A 19,600-nucleotide genomic window follows, 5' to 3' on the forward strand; every position below is an offset into this window, starting at 1 on the left:
GCGAGTAGACGATTACCTATCTATGAACATTACTGGACACTGCCAGGGTGAGTAGACGATTACATATCTATGAACATTACTGGACACATCCAGGGTGAGTAGACGATTACCTATCTATGAACATTACTGGACACTGCCAGGGTGAGTAGGTCATTACCTATCTATAAACAACTACTGGATATTGCTAATAGTAGATAATAACCTTATCAATACCTAAATATGTGTACTATGTCCTTACATAAATGATCAATCAATCAATCAATCAATCGTCTGTCTGTCTGTCTGTCTGTCTGTCTGTCTGTCTGTCTGTCTGTCTGTCTGTCTGTCTGTCTGTCTGTCTGTCTGTCTGTCTGTCTGTCTGTCTGTCTGTCTGTCTGTCTGTCTGTCTGTATGTCTGTCTGTGCAGCAGTTGAAGGTTCTTCCTCTGAAGTTGAGCGTAGAACAGGACTGTATTCTGAGTATGTCAGCTCGCTGTGTGCTTCTCACCTGGAGAGACAATGAGAAACTCCTGCTGAGAATCCCAACGCACGAGATTGCTGCTGCCTCCTACCTGCGGGATGATGCACTGCACCTGCTGGTGCTAAAGACAGGTAATCACTGTATTAGAAACTATATTTCCATTTCTATCTATTTACACTGGTATGGATTGACGGCTATATAGGCGGATAGGCTCACAGTGGTACTGTGAGCTATGCCATATAGGTCTGTCTCTCTCTCTCTCTCTCTCTCTCGCTCTCTCTCTCTCTCTCACACACACACACACACACACACACACACACACACACACACACACACACACACACACACACACACACACACACACACACACACACACACACACACACACACACTCACTCACTCACTCACTCACTCACTCACTCACTCACGCATTCACTTACTCACTCACTCACTCACTCACTCACTCACTCACTCACTCACTCACTCACTCACTCACCCTGACCCCCTGCCAAGGTCTGAACGTGGACACAGTGGTCGCCGGGGGTGACAGTCTGGAGAGACACGCCGGAGACGCCCGCCGCTGTCAGGCGGTCAGCTGCAACGTCGACCCCAGGCCAGCAGGGGGAACCATGGAGAGGAGGCATACCATCTGTGGTCTAGACTGGAGGCCATCCCTGAGCAGGAACAACAATGCCCAGGACAAAACCCAGAACCTTGACAGAGGAGGAGAGAGAGGAGGGGGAGGAGAGAGGGGAGGAGGAGGAGAGAGGGGAGGAGGAGGAGGAGAGAGGGGAGGAGGAGGGAGTTTGGAGAGGAAGAGGGTCACTGGCAGCTGGGAGAGGAGACCCCAGCAGGCGACCGGTCGCAAACCAGGCAGCTGGGAGAACCGCGGTCGGAGGCCGATGAGCGGTAGCTGGGGGGTGGGGGGAGGAGCCGGGGGAGGTGCGGGCAGCTGGGAGAAACGCTACCGAGCGGCGAGGGGAGGCGCTGGGAGCTGGGACAAGAAGAAGGGAGGGGCGGGAGGAGCGGGAAAGGCGGGTGGCTCGGGGGGAGGCAGTTGGGAGAGGAGGGGAGGTGGTGGTGGCTCCGGAGGGGGGAGCTGGGAGAGGAGGCATGCCTGCACGGGGAGCTGGGAGCGAGGGAAGAGCTACGGGAGCTGGGAGAGGAGGAACCACAACCCACTGGAACCTCAGCCCAGTCCAGATGCTTACTGTAACCTGGTCCTACTGGCTGTGGAGAGCAGAGTGAGCTATCTATCTATCTATCTATCTATCTATCTATCTATCTATCTATCTATCTATCTATCTATCAAACATTGGGAGAGGGGACCCACATACCCACAGGCATATAGCTGCAAAATATCATGATGTAATTTATATACTTTTATACTGATTTAGTTAGTTGTATACCTGTTTAGTTAGTTGTATACCTGTTTAAGACTCTTAACACAAACCAATAGGTCACAGCTGGTGACGGTGTGTGTGTGTGTGTGTGTGTGTGTGCGTGCGTGCGTGCGTGCGTGCGTGCGTGCGTGCGTGCGTGCGTGCATGCGTGAGAAACAGTTGAAAGGAGTGATGCTAACTCATTCTGACACACATAATGATGTTATTAAATAGTATGTTGAATTGACCTATATGATGTAATGTCTCATGTTATGTAACTGCTTGTGTGTGTGTGTGTGTGTGTGTGTGTGTGTGTGTGTGTGTGTGTGTGTGTGTGTGTGTGTGTGTGTGTGTGTGTGTGTGTGTGTGTGTGTGTGTGTGTGTGTGTGTGTGTGTGTGTGTGTGTGTGTGCGTGCGTGCGTGCGTGTAGGACGCGGCAGAGGAGTACTGCTCTTTGATCTGTCAGATGTTTCAGATCATTTATGGACATCAGACTATAGAATGTGTGGACAGAGCAGGTTTCCATCACTCCGTGCCTGATCGCTATTGGCTGCAGAGGAGTGAGTGACAACTGCATTCAACTTTTTAACCAATCATGTCTTAATATCCTCAATAGATTTCTTGAATTGATTGACACTCATGACTTTACATTGTATTATGATTATTTGTAGTAATAGTGACTTTAGTAGTAGTATAGTAGTAGAACATAATAAATTCGTGTCAATTTTTAACTTCTCAGAGTAAAGTTAACACATAATTTTACTGTTTAAAATTAAACATGAGCTTTTCCTCATTCACTGTCTCTCTCTGCCTCCAGGTGATAGCTGTTTGACTGACATGTCTTACAGTTATGACAATGACTTCAGCTGCTGTAGTTCTTAGTAAGGAAGGATTACACACACATGCACACACACACACACACACACACACACACACACACACACACACACACACACACACACACACACACTCACACACACACACACACACACACACGCTCACGCGCTCGTCGCTCGCTCTATGTCCTTGGGGACGTCAAAGGGAACTTGCCATTAAAATGGGAGTCTGGGGGTTTGAAAGCACTGTGGTGCATCCGACTTGGCATCTAAAGAAACACAGCTGCCCGTGTTCGAAGGAGGGAAGCCAGGCAGGGTGGGCAATCTTTGGATTACTGCGCTATAGCGACTCCTGGCTGGGGGGCCGCACCTGCATGTCAGTGGGGATATGGAATGGGAGGGAGTAGAACGGAGGCGCAACATCCTCCCGGTGGGGGCTCCTCATTAGCAGGTGAGCCAGTGAGGTACAACAGCAGTGGGAACACAGAAATGTGTGGCATAACGAGTTGGCATAACGATTAAGGTATAGGACTCAAAACTAAACAATGTTTTAGGTATTGTAGCTCTAATGTTACTTAGCCATGTGACAATGACCCTTTCCTTCATGGGGACCTGAACAGTGTCCCCACAGGTCCATGTTGACAGGTCTTTACCATCCTGGTGGGCATGTTTCATTACAGTATGCTGCATATGCATTCAAAGCCTAAACCTATGTTCTGTATATGCTCTCTCTCTCTCTCTCTCTCTCTCTCTCTCTCTCTCTCTCTCTCTCTCTCTCTCTCTCTGTAGTGATGGCTCTCAGGATGCGTTTGAGTTGTACTACAGTGAGACGTACAGTGAGAGTTCGTCTGTCTCTCTGCAGGACTCTCACCGTAGTCTAAACAGTGACCCAGGAGACAGTAACCCTGCTCTGCTGCTGATGCAGGAGTACATGATGACGGTGTGTGTGTGTGCGTGTGTGCATGTGTGCGTGTGTGTGTCTCTGGGTGTTTCTTACTGTGTGTTTACATTTGTCTAATTGTCATTTCCTGTCTTGACTTTATCCTTTCTTCTGTGTTTCTCTCTAATCACATGCATGTGTGTGTGCGTGCGTGCGTGTAGCTGCGTAGTAAACTGAGCCCTGCAGAGCTGCAGCAGTTTGCTGTCTTACTGAGGGAGTACAGACTGGGATCATCTCACATCAGCCACTTCTGCTCCGACCTGCTGCAGTTGTATGGAGACAACCGCAAGTTCCTACTGCTGGGTGAGACACACACACATGCACACGCACAAACGCACGCACGCACGCACGCACGCACGCACGCACGCACGCACACACGCACGCACGCACACACGCACGCACGCACGCACGCATGCACATGCACACAGCTCACACAAAAACATCTTGAAAGCCACAAACTCTAATGAGTGGTAAAGGTGAAACCACCTCTTCCTCTTACTGTGTGTGTGTGTGTGTGTGTGTGTGTGTGTGTGTGTGTGTGTGTGTGTGTGTGTGTGTGTGTGTGTGTGTGTGTGTGTGTGTGTGTGTGTGTGTGTGTGTGTGTGTGTGTGTGTGTGTGTGTGTGTGTGTGTGTGTGTGTGTGTGTGTGTGTGTGTGTGTGTGTGTGTGTGTGACATGTGGGCCCCAACATGTGGTGGGGCCAAAGCTGATGTCATTCTCTCAGTGAACACCCTATGAAGATCCTTCAATACTATCTTATGTTCATATTCTCTGTTCATAATAGCTGAACATCGAAAATAGCAGACATACAAGCTCACTCATTGCATTGTGACACGTTGTGAGTTTGTAGATCAGCTATTTTCTGGGATGGCATTTGAAAGTAAAAGTACTCATTTAGCAGAATGTCCCTTAAGTATAAGTAAAGGTATTGAAAAATGGAAATATTCCAGTAAAGTAAAAAAATCCTCAAAAGTGTCCTTTTTTTTTTACAGCACTACCCATGCTTAATCCCCTACCATATAACAGCACCTACACAGCAACATCCGCAGTGCTGCAGGCTCGCCTGGAGCCAACTGGCTTTCATAAGGAAACGCAGAGGTGTCTGATGTGACGTTGGTTACGTTGTCCAACTATTACTAACCCTAGCCCTAAATCTAACCCTATCTCTAACCCTAACCTCAGTCTTATAACTGGCCACATAAGTCCCTAACCTCATATCAGTCTTAACTGACCATGTCAGTCATTTCATTCTTGTGTTTCCTAATCACAGTGGAGAGAGTACATGCAGTCGGCTCCAGGCGAGCCTGATTATATTCAACTCATAAGAAACCTTCTGGTGATTATCGGTTGATTATTGATAACACTCGAAGCGGGTGCACCAAAAGTCATCTTTTGGGTGGACTACTCCTTTAAGGTTATATGTCATGAGCCAGACTTGTAACAGTGGTTAATTTGGTCTATTCCAGGCATGCGTCCGTTCATTCCTGATAAGGATGTCGGAGCGTTCGAGACGTTTCTGGAAGGCATTGGGATCAGAGAGGGGGGGATTCTAACGGATAGCTTTGGACGCATCAAACGTAGCATGAGCAGCACGTCAGCCACCGCCATGCGAGGGTGCGTTGTTTGATTTCATGATGATATATTATGGTTATATTGACACTATAACTATTGATAGTAGAAATTGTAGTTGGTTGATTAAAAAATATATAGTGAAAGTAGCAGACCACCATTGCATCGTGATGAAATACTTTGTGACCTTGTAGATTGGCTTTTTTAAATTAAAAAAATATCTATAAAAAACATTATGCTTCATCATGATTTGATAAATGCAAAAAGTAACCGATAGAATAATTGCTAAGGAAATTATCTTAATATAGTAGTTTGCACTGATATAATATAATGATTGATTGTTGTTGAACAGATATGACAGCTGGTCATTGCCCTCAGGCTCCCAGGAATTTAATCAACGCATGAGTGACATCACACATGACATCGAGGCTCTGGGATTCCAGGACACGCATGACGACATCGAGGAGGAAGATTACTATCTATGATAGAGGGATGGGTGGAAAGAGGGAGAGAGGGGCAAGGGAGGAGTAGAGAGAAAGAGAAAGGAAGGAGAGAAGAGAAAGAGAGGGGGAAAAGAGGAGGAGAATAGGAGATACACTGACATGATACATTTGAGTAAATCTACTACCTATGAGCCAAAGTGGACTTCGGCAGTGAAATCAAACTCTGACTGTATATTCTGTACCAACAGCCACACAGAACACTATGTTGATACAACCAATGTGAAAATAAATATTTCTCAGAGAGTCTGTAAACGTCTGTGTAGTTTGGGGTTTTGAGATCAAATCTACTTTGCCTCTAAATGACATTATGAGCACATGCCAGTGTCTCCTAAAAAGCAATTATTTTCCATCTGTGGCTCTGGGCCAATAGCTTGTCAGATGTTCTGAGAGAGTTGTTGACAAAGAGCAGGAATAAAACCTAATTCATATTGTGTCGCACAGTGTCGTCGACAGTGTCGTGTGCTGAAATTAGCATCCACGGCACGCTGTGAGCTTGTAGATCTGACTGCTATTGGTCTGCTAGTGAAGTATGAATCAGACTTTCAGGCTGTGTTTCCACCAAAGCATTTTTTGCCTGCAATTGCCTTACAAAATGTGTGGGTGGGGTCTGTTTCATCATGCATCAGGGGCATCAGGGCACACCTCCAAAATTGCTTTCACTTCTGCCACAAATGCGAAGAATTGATAACCCAGGGTAGATGGCAGGCCTGGCAGAAATGTGCACCCCATTTTCCACACACTTTTCTAGTTATTATTTCATACTTAATAGACTGGTCACACTTCCTGGCAGAGAAAAATGCATGAAAGCATGGACCTAGTTGAGCTATCACTCAGGACCTGGTGTACAGTAAAACCATTACAGAAGCATTGAAAAAATGTGATAAAATGTGACACAAATTACTGTCATAGCCAGTAGTCAACACAAGAGGGCGACTCAATCCATTCTAAATGTCTGACAGACTACAGTCTACACTACAGGTATTATATGCACATGGTTGTATTAGCCCTACATATGGTATTAGCACATGAGGTAAGAGAAACCATTAGCAATAATGGCTAGAGCTTTATTCAGAGACAAGAGAAGATGTTTGCAGGGGACAGAATACTCAGGATCGGGAGAAGATTGTTTTTGTAACCCCCCCACCCAATCTCTCTCCCTCCACTGTGCTGACTTGATCGAATTGGTATCATGACCTTTCCCATGATGCATTATCTAGCTTTTCTGCACTGTGATCAAGTGGGGGATGGAGAGAAAAACAGGGAGGGGGCTAGAGCAAAGAGTTAAAAAGTGACAGAAGTAGGCAGAGATCTCAAAGGCTTGTATCACCCTGCTTACTTGTCAATAAACAAAATGTGTGTATTGTTTGCGTTGGAGTTGCTAACTGTGTATGTGAAAGCATGTATGTGTGACAGGAAGGAAATACCAGTGGCAATGATGTTGTGGGTGTGTGCTCAGGGCAGGCACATGTGCACAAGCTGCACAAATATGAGACAAACTGATCCCTGACTTGGGTGCTGCCTTTAATTGGTTAATTGCTTATGCGTGTAATATTGTGCAGTATATATGATCATTGATATCAAGATTACTAGATCTGATATTGCAGGGATGGTCTGGATGATGGCAGGGATTACCGAGCACTAATCTGATGATCAACAGTGTATGGCTGCACTATACTCTAACCCTGACACGCATGCACATACGCACACACACACACACACACACACACACACACACACACACACACACACACACACACACACACACACACACACACACACACACACACACACACACACTCTAACTGGAGTCATGGATATTCCCCAATACAAAATGGTTTCTACTAAAAAAAAATGTTTAGAATATAGACAAACGTTGGCCAAAATAATATAAACATTATATTTTCAAGATAATTGGAAATGATGTATTTTTTTACACATTCAAATAAGGGTTCAATCCAGGCCAGAAATTGCATTACTTTAGGGTCATTAGTGTCATTTGGCCTTGGTGTTTTTATTATTGCGTTAATGCCCAAATCCCAGGTCAGGAATCAAATAAAACAAAAGTTGTAAGTTACAATATAATACAGTAAATTTCAGTGCAGAAGACATCAATAATAGAACAACAGGCAAATAGGACAAAGTAAGTCGCAGTATGTCGCCATGCGGTTCCTGCCCTGGGCCGTGCCCAAAATATATTTTCAATACATTTTCAATTTCATTTGGGTCTATAATACTTTTGACACTTGATTGATTGAAAATGTTATTTCACAGAATGTATGTAGAATGGGTTCATTTCAAAGTAAATTCTTCACTTTCTTACTTTGACTTGTTTACATCAGGGCCCTCCATTTTCAATTCATCAGAACATTTAAAGACGTACAAATACACTCAATGTGAATTATATGTGAAATTAAAATATACATACCGGTACTGTAGCTTTATTGTTATGGAGCTTTTTCCTCCCCCATGAAAACACTACTGATATACCTATTATTTAAGTCACTCACTAAATATACTAGTACTACTTTTTTAATGTAAAATTATTCCTGAGGAGGCGCGTCTGACGCCTGTCCTGGACGGGAGACTCCAGACATAACGGATGATGATGATGATTATGTACATTACAACTACTAGGCCAAACTTCCTCTCTGGAGCCAATGAGAGCAGAGGAGGGGCGTGAACCATCCTCGCGCCCGGGTAGGTTTTGTTTGACAGTAATGATGAGGGTCTCTATAGAGTTGTATTTACTTCCTCCTCAGTGTGTGACAGGGTGGGAGATGATGGCGGCCGCTGCTGCCTGCGGTCCGCAGCACGGCAGCACCGCAGCGGCATTAGCCACCTCTGTCAACGGCAAGAAAACAAATACTAACAGAGAAAACGTCCGCAGAAACCGTGAGAATTCGCGGCGGAGACAAGCAGCGCTCCTGTTCCTCAGTAACATTTCTCTGGACGGGCGGCCCGTGCTGCGAAGTAACGTGCCACTACTGCTGGAGAATGGAGGAAGCGGCAGCCACCACCACCAGCGCCGCCGCCACAGAGAGGTCGACATCGAGGGAGAAGACTTCGGTGCCTCCTCCTCCTCCTCGGCGGTCGCCGGTGGGCTCTCCCCGGAGACGGCTCTCGGCTACGAGACGTTCCCCGGCGGCATCCTGTCGACCTCCGTCAGCTGCGGGAACGTGAACGCCGGCCATGTGTCCGTGTCGCCGCGGCTGGGGCTCCTCAACGTCGTGCCCCCCATCCTCGTGCTCCCTTCGGACTCCGGGTTCAATGACATCGGCTCCGCGGAGGTCCTGCTGCCGGATCCGTGTCGAGGCTCCTTCTCCTCGCAGGGCAACCTGCTGATCTCCGCCTCGCCGTCCAACACCAGCCTCCTGTCGCCCGCCGCGGGAGCTGTCCCCCCGCGGAAGTCCTCCACGCTGCTGTCGGTCCAGAGCTGTACCTCCGTCTCCTCGGAGCCCCGGCAGAGGTGAGAGTGAGACTAAACTAAACCTTTATTTCTTTGTATTTCCAGTGACACTATTTAACGCTGTGAGCATACAAATGTGATTGTCTAATTTGTACTCCCTCAGGCAGACGTTAGAAATGGATAAATTAATTAATGATTATTGATTTTACTGTGTAATATAGTAATTAAGTAGCAGAATCTAAAATGTTTTCAGTAGGCCTAGTAAATAAACGGCATGCCTTCTTCCTCTGACACGCAGGCGTATTTGACGGTCACTTTGGAGGAATTTAAAGTTTAAACCAGTGGGGATCATCATTATTGAGATGAACTGGTACTAAAGTAGTAGTAGTAGTAGTTCAAACTAAGTACTAGCAGAAGATGTAATAACAGTGGATAAATTCACTCTTCATTTGCAGCTCATTGAAGAGGTTATGCAAAAATAAACAAAATACATTGTAATATTCAAAAAGATAAGGCAGTAGTATAATATGTTTGTCTAAGTCTGAGATTCTGGATGGAGTGAATTGTATGACACATGTATCATCTCTCATCCGGACCATGACTGGCTAAAACGTAATCCCTCTAATCCATTTTAGTCCCACATCCATTGTGATCAACCAAGGCCCTGTATATTTTGACTTAACAGTGTTTAACGTTAGATTGCTTTTTGTGATGGACGGTTCATGGGATAGAGAGACTAGAGTTTATTTTGTACAATTGACCATGTCTGACCTAGAAAGAATATTTCAAGCTTTTCAACTGTGTCTAGCTGGTGTTTATTGTTTACCAGACTGAGAAATAAACAGAGACTCATGATGTGTTGTTGAGGGAATTACTGCATATTCATGTACAGTATTTGTTTTGTGGGTGGAGACTCATGCTGCTGTAGGCTATGTGACTGTGCTTCTGTTAACAGAGAAGTGAGGACTGTGTGTGTGTGAGCATGCATGCATGCATGCGTGCGTGAGACTGAATTGGCAGTGTTTCAGACTTCACTATCATTCCATGGGGCGTGTGTGAATGTGATATAACTTAGCTGGCAAGATTTCAGGTCTTTGCTGTCTCTAGTATGGTGTTTGTGTGTGCACAGTATATGTGATGTACAGTAATTGGCAATGTTTCAGACTCTGAGGTCAGCCGTGTGTTGTGTGTGTGTGTGTGTGTGTGTTGCTGACAGACTGGCATGCCATTGTCTTGGCGGTACTACTAAGTACTAACCTAGTGTCCTCAGGAGACAGCCTGCAAAAAACACCAATATATTTTTGTAACTGTTTAAATAAATCAAAGTAAAACATCATCTGAATACAAAGATAAACTATCCAAGTATAATATCATAATCACAACATTTTGAAAATCCTTGCCAAGCCAAAATCTCATTGTGTGGATATTGTGCAGGCCTTTCCAAAGGCTGTATTGTCAGGACTGAGTTGAAACTTTCTTTTGCGTTTTTTTAGTTGTGTTGTATTAAGCCTACATCCTTATTTGACCCAAATTGACCCTTATTTGGTTACATTTTCTTCACTGTCAGTTAAGTTAAGACGATCGTTTTACTTTGTAGCCGACTAGCCGTATCTTGCTGTGTCTGTAAGAAAGTCGCTCTGTCTGTCTTCACACTCCTTTCCAGAGACCATTAAAATGAGTGAGCAGCAGCACACATATATTTATGTGTGTTGTCATGGACAATATGACCAGGATTTATAGTTCTGTAGTGATACAAAATAAAACTCATAAAAAGCTGACTGTCATCCCTGTACTTCGCTGCAGTACTTTGGATGGATAGGCATTGCATTGATGGAGGCGTTCTCTCAGTTCCATCTCTCGAACAACAGATTGTAGTTGTCGCAAATACGAGTTCAAATCTTCTTTTCGAATGTTAGTACTGACTTGTTGAACACGGCTCATTTCCATCATGGTGAGTGAACAAACCATCACTAACAAGCAAATGGCTTTGTTTTGTTTTTAACTCTTTGAGAGTTTCATGGATTTCTATATAGTTTTTAGACTTCTCTATGGCAGAATGGCGTTTTTGAATGATTTATTGAAAATTCTCTGTTGTGAATGTGTGACAACGAAAGACCTTCAGAGAAAGCTTGGCTTGTCTGCTTCCAGGAAAAAAATGAACTGAGTTGATAAAATGTTTAGTTGTGGTGTTGGAAGCCATTTAAAAGAGCCTGCATTTACACTGGGTAGTGTTTCTAGGACAACAAAAAAAGTTATGACCGGTTGAAGTTTTATTTTCTAAATAACTTTTTTTCTGCTGGGCGTACATAGCCATGCAATATCTCATTTTAAAGGGTGAGTTGTCTAGTTCAATTAAAATAAAATAAAAAGTTTCTCACATGTACCACTGTAGATATTTTACCATCTATAAATAGCATGGTCAGTCATGATCAATCTGACCTATCCAGCTAAAAGTCCCCCTAGCTCTGAAATGGAACATCATATAAACTCAATTCTTTTTTGGGGTAAAATTAGACATTCTAACGCACATTTTGATATATACCATGTTTACATAGTCTTACCAGTACCGTGTCTATTCATGCATGTATCTCAAAAACCTGTTGTGAAGAAACAGTTTTGATAAAAAACTCATCCAAGGACATTGTTTTGATATGACTTTGTGCCCATGATATGTATCAAAATATAGACTTGAATGTATACTGTATTATAACAAAAAAATTGGGTTCTTACCATCTACCGTTACAGAGTAAATCACAGTTGAAACTCGCTTAGTCAAACCATAAACCTCAGACTAGTGAACAAAATAGCCATGACAGGTCTAACTCATTGTAAAAGCTTGTCTTTTATTTTTTATGACTACTAACATAATACAATTATAATAAATATTACAGAAAATAAATAGGCCTACATACAAAACAGTTGTCCCCAAACTCCCCAGTGTCCCCAAACCACTGCATTCCAGTTGTTCTTGACGGTGTGTGTGTGTGTAGGCTAAATTTAAAAAAAAACAACAACTGAAATGAATGAATGCATCCGGTTCAGTGTCGGAGAACTCCATCGCAGTCTTGACTCTTCGTCTTCATCATCATCATCATCATCATCATCATCATCCTCCTCCTCCGATGCCAGTTCTAAATATATAAAAATAAACATTTAGCTGTAGTCAGCCCGGCCAATAGCCAGTTGGGGGGGGGGGGGGGACGTAGGCTATCTGACATCATCGTCATCATCATCATCACACGGAGACACACTAAACAATGTACAATCATGATTGTATACAATATACAATGAATGCAATTATCATGCAAGCTCAGACGTCAATGAAACGTCATACAGATCTTATATAATACGCTACTGTTAGCTTCACTCCCCGTCCCCCCTCCGATCCTTGTAGCAACGTCATCATAACCACGCGTTGCTTCAGTAAACGATGCATGTTTGTTCTCCGTCTTTGTAGACAGTAAATAAAAGGAGCGAACATTACTCTAAAGATCAGATCGCCTATAAGGCACGCTACAATATAAAATACTTGTACTGCCATGCGTGCATGCCTGCTACGATACATTTGTACTGCACCAACCAACCGATCGACACCAACCCCCCCCTCCAGCCCTTAGCCAGCACCAATGCACCGACCAACACCATTAGCCAGCACCTTCGGTGCTGGCTAATGGCTGGGGGCCATCGTGGTGAGTCATTCTGGCGTCATGATCTGACTAGTAGTAGTAATTATCCAAGCATCTATTTGTAGCGATCATCTTATGATTTCTGATCACTATAGAAGGGCATTTTCTACAATAAGATTACCTCAAAACATTCCGGGTTGATCGTCTTCTTCAATGGTTTCCCGGTATAGCTCATCGGACGACGATGGGGAGACAATGAAAAAAGGAGGGAGGGAGCAGCGAGTCTCGCTGTAAGCACTGGACCAGGGCTACTCCGCCTGGAGAAGGCGACTGGGACGCGTATGGATCAATACTACTACCACAAAACTCGCTCAAATAAATAGTACTGCTTTCAACTTTTTCTGCTAGAAAATCGCTCGGGCGAGACGGCAAACAGGCAAAACAATGAAAACTATGAAGACTCCCTCTGCCCCCACTGTTTACAGGGGGTGGGACCAGCTTCCAATGGCAACACGTACACGTGTGTCACGTGACACGGGTTTTCTGGGTAATGTAGTTGGAATATAAGCTCAGGAATTTAAACAGCGCTTCGGAGCATATTAATATGTTTAGATTCATCAAAAACTGTGAAGACGCCAATTGGCGTCATTGATCATTTACGGAATTCTGATGAAGACGCCAATTGGCGTCTTTCATCTTCTAAGGGTTAAAGGGGATGTCACTCTGATCTGTTGAAAGCTCGATAGCTGAAATGTAATTTGCAAAAGCAGGCTTCACTTATGTGAAAATGTTTTGGTGCACAGGCTACAGACAGTCCCTTCTTGCCACATTTAGTACTTATTCACTGATTCATACCTAATCCAGTCTGGGGACTGGGGAGCAATACTCCCCCAGGCCGTTGGTTTTCAAAGGTCACGGTTTGCTTAATGTCAGTAAAGATAATTCCGCCTTAAACACTACTGAACCGTATACTGTGCCCACCAGTGACAGTGAGTCAGCAACTCTGATGACATTTTGCTGCTTCTTGGCTGTGTAGTGGGTGGTGTAATGTTATGCTGGCTGTCCAACCTTCACCAACCTGTTGATGTTGTGTTTGTTTGCTTTAGTTTTATTTGGTATAGTTATATGATTGTATTGGGCCTGGCATATGACCTACCGCCCATCATGTTACATGTCATTATTTATTGGAAGCTTAACCATATGAACCCTAGGCTGTTCGGTTGGCGAAGTAACATTCAGCAAAAATAACAGATCTACAAGTTCACAACATGTCGCAACGCAATGTGACATGAGCTTACATCTGCTATTTTCAGCGAATAGATTTGGTGTAGAGGGAAAAAGGAGAGGAGATTATTGGGTGAATTATTTCTGATCATGGTGCGAGACATTACACATTTCAATTAAATGTTCCATTACACTCTCTTTCGCTGTCACACACACACACACACACACACACACACACACACACACACACACACACACACACACACACACTGTAGAGCAAATAGAGCAAATAGTTTGGGTGCGGAAACATTTAGTCTCACTTGTGTTCTTAGTGTCTCATCAAGGGAGTGTCAACAAACAGCCAACTCTGTGCTCTGTTCTTCATAGCAGTGTCAGAGACAAGATTACTTTAGGCTTCATGGTGCGCAGGGTTTTCTCAAGTAATTGCGATTAGACAATTATGTAGTAATAATAATACAACTTTATTTATATAGCACTTTTTTAAAACAAAGTTACGAAGTGCTTGAACAATCAAAACAACAGTAATGATTGTGACCCGTGAAGTCGATCAGATCAGCGGTTATCCAGAACCGCCGATCTGGCGAATATGCCAATATGTGGGCACATATACTAAATACCTCAGGGATCTCCATATACAGTGTATGGGAATAAAAGGGACACGGCACACAGGCAGACTGATACAGAGATCTCCATATATGGTCATAAAACTCTGACAATAGGTACAACGGGTATTGCATAACCGGGTGCGGATGGAATGCATTCCCAATCGATATTATCCAGAGTAGTCATTACCAAATGGATCGCCCATTTCAGCTTGACCTACATTATCATTTTGAATCAGTTAAAGTGATGTTTGTGATCCGTACGCATTCAATGCAGCAGTTATAAGTATAACCAGTTGGGGTTGTCTTGTCTGTGGACAGCAAATGATGGGGCATAAAGTAAAGTTTAGCTTGCAAGTAAGTCAGTCTGCAAACACACAGATGGCTCTGTGATCTCACGAGCAGGGCTCGACGCTTAGCATTTTTCCAAGTAGCACGTGTGCGACTAAGTTGAAAAGTCTAGTAGCACACAAATTATTTTAGGAGCACGATGAAAAGTTATCAAGTAATGTGTTTTTGAGGGGCGCTAGCCCCTCCTATATACAGCTTTAGTCACCACACGTCTCAATATTTGCCATTGACAATGAACGGAGAAATTAGGTCAAACTTCCGCTAAATATGACGTAAATTAAACATCAAAACATTAAACGCCATTGACATTGAAAGGACAATGTATGTCATATGTAAACGATCAAATCAGCTAACCAATCACAGGCAACAGGCATTCTGATTGGCCAGTATGAGATGATTCATGATGATGTATGATGATAAGAGCGCCCCTCACTTCACACAGGTGTGATTTTTCTTTAATACAGTGATATGATGTAGGGGCGGGCAATATGAAAAAATATTATATCACAATATCTTTCAGAAATGATCACAATATTGATATTCATCTGGATTTGTTTGTTTTTATATAATCTATATAATAAATTTGTTTTGATGCTGATAGACTATTAGTTTTTTATGCAAATAGATAGAGGGATATATGGATAGATAATCAATTCATTTTATGTTGCTCATGTATGGATGGATGGACAGACAGACAGTCGTGTGAGATTCGGTGCAGGGCGCAGGCTACTCGATGGTGAATTAGTAATGTAACATTCTCCTTGTCTTTGACTGCTTCAGTTCAGACCATCGTACATATACACCTCGGTGTGGTGGAAGGAGGTGATGGGGGGATCTTTGCCTTTTTTCCGTCGCTCGTTATGCAGGCTACTGACTAATATTTATCCAGCCAAGTCGGTCATTCGTATTATCATTTGCGCTGCGCACATGCTTTTGTAAGCGAGGTGCTGAGCGAGGGTTGTTTTGGTAGAATCCATGCACACGTGCACTCTTTGCGTGCACGGCCGCACGCTGTTTCACCCACGTTTGGTTAAAAGTTATATCGAGTGATGTTTGAACATTAAACTTTCCAAATAACTTTAGTATTCAACGTGTCGGGGTCCAAGCAACTCCTTCTGTGCTATCATGCTATCCTGCGTTCGCTCCGCTGCTGACAGGGAAGAGAACTGAGAAGCAACACATGGAGGGGCGGGTCGGTGGGAGCAAAGGGGACAGATCTTCAAATGAACGCCGCATTGAGCCTCGACACGTTGTTAGCTTGTAGATCTGCTCTTTTTGGCGAACGACACCGCCGTACTATAGAAATATAAATGTAGGTATAGAACCGCGACTATAGAATGTCTTTATCACGATTGAATGGTCAAATTCTGTAGTCGCACCGGTGCTACAAAGTGAATTTTACAACTCGCACGGTGATATTTTAAGTAGCAAATGCGAGTACCTAGTCGCACTGTCGAGCCCTGCTCACGAGGTCAACTGCTTACGGCTACAGCGGCCCGGGTTATTTTGAACCTTCATTTTCACATTTTTTATATTCGGCTATACACTCAGTGGTCATTTTATTAAGTTTACACACCTACTACCAGGCAGGTACAACACCGATTTGTACCCACATCCTTTTCATGGGCAATGAGTTGGCAATTCAGTGATACTGGGAGCTCATCTTATGATATGTTAGCTTTTAGATCTGCTATTTCTGCCACTGTTTTACTGAGTTATTTGTGCACTACTGTACTGTGTACTGTAGTCTCACTTTTAGCTTTCAAGAGACTGACCATTGTCCTCTTACCTTTCACCTTCGATTAACGCAGACGTTGTCCCCTGGATCAACGACAGGTCTGCTCAAGAGGGGCGCGACAACGCAAGCGTAAAAAAAGCTCAACAGAATCCAGGGCTAGTCAGTTGCGGGTGTGTGCACAAAATGCGCGCGACAATTAAAAAAATAAAAATCGCTTCTCCGCGCGTACAGAAAACAATGAATGAATTACTACTAGTTGCGTTAATCGCTCCTCATCTGAAATTACCATAAGAAGGTTGGTTTAGGCCTATAGATTCTCAGTAAACTCTACACACTGTACAACAACAGTGTTTCTCAAACATTTAAAACCCACATTTGATATGCATCAAATACCTGATTTTCTTTCTCTGATATTCTATCTACACTGTAATTAGTGTAATATCCACAGTGTTAATTTCCGTGTCCATTTTTTTTTCTCCAAATTGTACACTCTCAGAGTTACAGACCCTTAAGGTCAATTTGGTTAATAGAATTATGAGTCATTCTGCTGGGGAACGCCCTCAAGGACACCTGGGGGTGCCCAGAAACCACATTGAGAAGAACCAGTGCTGTACAGGAGGTTATATGTACATCAGAGCTCCCATAGGCTCCAGCCAATAGGGGTGAAACACAGGTGCGACCAGAGAGGAGTATGAATGCTCTGTTTGTCTAGCAAACATGAAGAAACTTAATGCATGAGGCTGATGCTAATGTTTCTACTTTCTATTTGAGAACATGATGTCACAAAAAGAGCTTTACAGGGCTCCAGTGGACCCTGTAGCCTCTATTGACAGCTGTACTGTACTTCAAATCCATGAACATGAACAGTTACAAGTAACACACAGTGGTCGAAAGTAAAGTACATTTAGTTAAGTACTGTACTTAAGTACATTTTGAGGTCGATGCTTTTGTACTTTTACTCAAGTACAGTAGTAGTACATATTGAATTCCAGAATTGTACTTGTACCAGAGTATTTCTATATTGCAGTATTGATAGTTTCTACTTAAGTAGAAATTGTGAGTACTTTTTCCACCACTGGTACCAGTAACACACAGTGCATCAGATGGCACGCATTGCAGGAGGAAACCGACTGTGTTAAGACCTGTGGGAGCACGGTAACCTTCAGAGTTTTGCATGAAATGTACAAATGTGTTGTAAAATAATGGTATGCTTTGTTCTAGTGTCACTGCCTGAAGCACATCTAGATAACACTCAAATAGACAAACACACACACACCCTCTCGCTGTTGCCCTGTATTGCACCCTTAGTTTCTCAATAACACACGCACATGTCATGGCTAACATGTTGTTGCTGGTCATCCTTGATTGGAAAGCACTTTGCGTCAACTGCTGTTGTTTTTAAGTGTGCTATATAAATTAAATCATACACGCACGCACGTACATACGCTCTCTTTCTCTCTCTCTCTCTCTCTCTCTCTCTAATAACACGGTTAAAGTCGTTATTTTAACTGTCGTAGTTGTGTGGATTCATCAGTGTGGACAGACAAACCAGGCAGCTAATTTCTGAATGTGAACCTCGGCGTAACTGTTAATCTGAATTGTAACTGTTAATCTGTTAATCTGAGTGATGTAACATCTAGCAGATGGATTAGCCCAGATTATCACAATGCTCACTGGACTGTCTAACCCCACTGTGTGTGATCCTTTATTATGTACCCAACTGCCCATATGTTTAATTATGCAAGTCTCTTTGCATTGTGTGTGAGTGTGTGTGTGTCACACACACACACGATTTGGCCAGTTCAGTGTCCGTCAATGTCATGGACGGACAATGCCTGGACAGCTTGTCCTTCCACAACATACCCATCACAGTACTGTCTGTCTGTCTATGTGCGCCTCCATGTGTACTCGATATTTGTGTGTTTTAAGGATTTTGTCAGTGACATTTAATCTATAACTGTGTTTGTGTGTGTGTGTGTGTGTGTGTGTGGTGTGGGGGGGGGGGGGGATTTAATGCACATTGCACAGGGTATTTAAGACGAGCTGTGTGTGCCTGACGTCAGTCTCTCTCTGTAGAGTGACGGCTGACCCTATAAAGCCTCTTAGATCAGAGAGAGAGAGAATGGAGTGGAGGTAGAGACTGAAACAGAAATAGGGTTGTGTTGATAACGATAACAACAGATAAAAGAGACAAATAAATGAAGTGAGGTAGAGAGCTTGAAGAGCGAGAGGGAGGGAGGGAGGGAGGGAGGGAGGGAGATTAAGGAAGGGGTTTTGAAGGACAGTTAGAGAGCCGGTTGAAGGAAGACAGAGACAGAAATGATGTATGTTTGTACTTTCTATTCTGAGCTAAACACACTCCTCTATTTATAGTTGAACTACTGTGGGAACAGGAAACGATAAACAACTAGACTGATGAACTGACAGACGGACGGGGTCCCACATAAATAATATGAGCGAGAGAGACTCAACTTTATTTATGTAATCTATTTATAAGATATATTTTGGGACATGTATAGACCAACAGATACTGTACACCTGTCCAAGTTAAGCCTGTTTTCAGCAGACAGTGAATGCAGAAAGATGAAGAGAAAGAGGAGCATGTGGACGAATAAAGGGCAATAAATAGAACTGTAAGGTAACAAAGTGTAATCTTCAAATATGGAGATTGAGATTGCAGAATCGTAGTTTAAAGGTATATTCGGTGATTTCACTTAATTCAAATATCACTTATTTTTTGGATAATCCTCCCTACTATAAAGTGTGCTGACCATATAAAGAGTTCCTCCCTGTCCCCAGTGAGCCCCTGGAGTCAAAAAACCCTAGTTTCGGTTTGGGCTTTGGGTGGCAAAGCTTTCATCCAATCAGGATGAGAGGGGCCTTCCTCCAATCATGATCGAGTGGGACGGGCCTTGGTGCATGTGCTGTTGGTCTGTTGTACTC

The 19,600-nt window shown here is 43.6% G+C and overlaps 2 protein-coding genes across 3 annotated transcripts in view; both read left to right on the forward strand.

The window, feature by feature from the left end:
* Positions 1–7,042, forward strand: part of ccm2l (CCM2 like scaffold protein) — an 8,995-nt gene extending 1,953 nt beyond the window's left edge. Inside the window, exons 4-11 of the mRNA XM_079528636.1 lie at positions 407–590; positions 973–1,703; positions 2,272–2,401; positions 2,659–2,722; positions 3,467–3,617; positions 3,779–3,920; positions 5,084–5,231; positions 5,539–7,042. Coding sequence (XP_079384762.1) covers positions 407–590; positions 973–1,703; positions 2,272–2,401; positions 2,659–2,722; positions 3,467–3,617; positions 3,779–3,920; positions 5,084–5,231; positions 5,539–5,671 — 1,683 coding nt within the window. The 3' untranslated portion in view covers positions 5,672–7,042. The remainder of the gene's footprint in view (positions 1–406; positions 591–972; positions 1,704–2,271; positions 2,402–2,658; positions 2,723–3,466; positions 3,618–3,778; positions 3,921–5,083; positions 5,232–5,538) is intronic.
* Positions 7,043–8,369: 1,327 nt separating this feature from the next.
* cables2b (Cdk5 and Abl enzyme substrate 2b) overlaps positions 8,370–19,600 on the forward strand; it is a 350,065-nt gene continuing 338,834 nt past the window's right edge. For both annotated transcript variants that reach the window (XR_013789131.1, XM_079495413.1), the window contains exon 1: positions 8,370–9,155. Coding sequence is in view for 1 of the 2 variants with exons in the window: in XM_079495413.1 (XP_079351539.1) it covers positions 8,407–9,155 (749 nt within the window). In the remaining variant the exon portion in view is untranslated. The remainder of the gene's footprint in view (positions 9,156–19,600) is intronic.

This window comes from Electrona antarctica (assembly GCF_951216825.1).
Source record: "Electrona antarctica genome assembly, chromosome: 2".
NCBI classification, from domain to species: domain Eukaryota; kingdom Metazoa; phylum Chordata; class Actinopteri; order Myctophiformes; family Myctophidae; genus Electrona; species Electrona antarctica.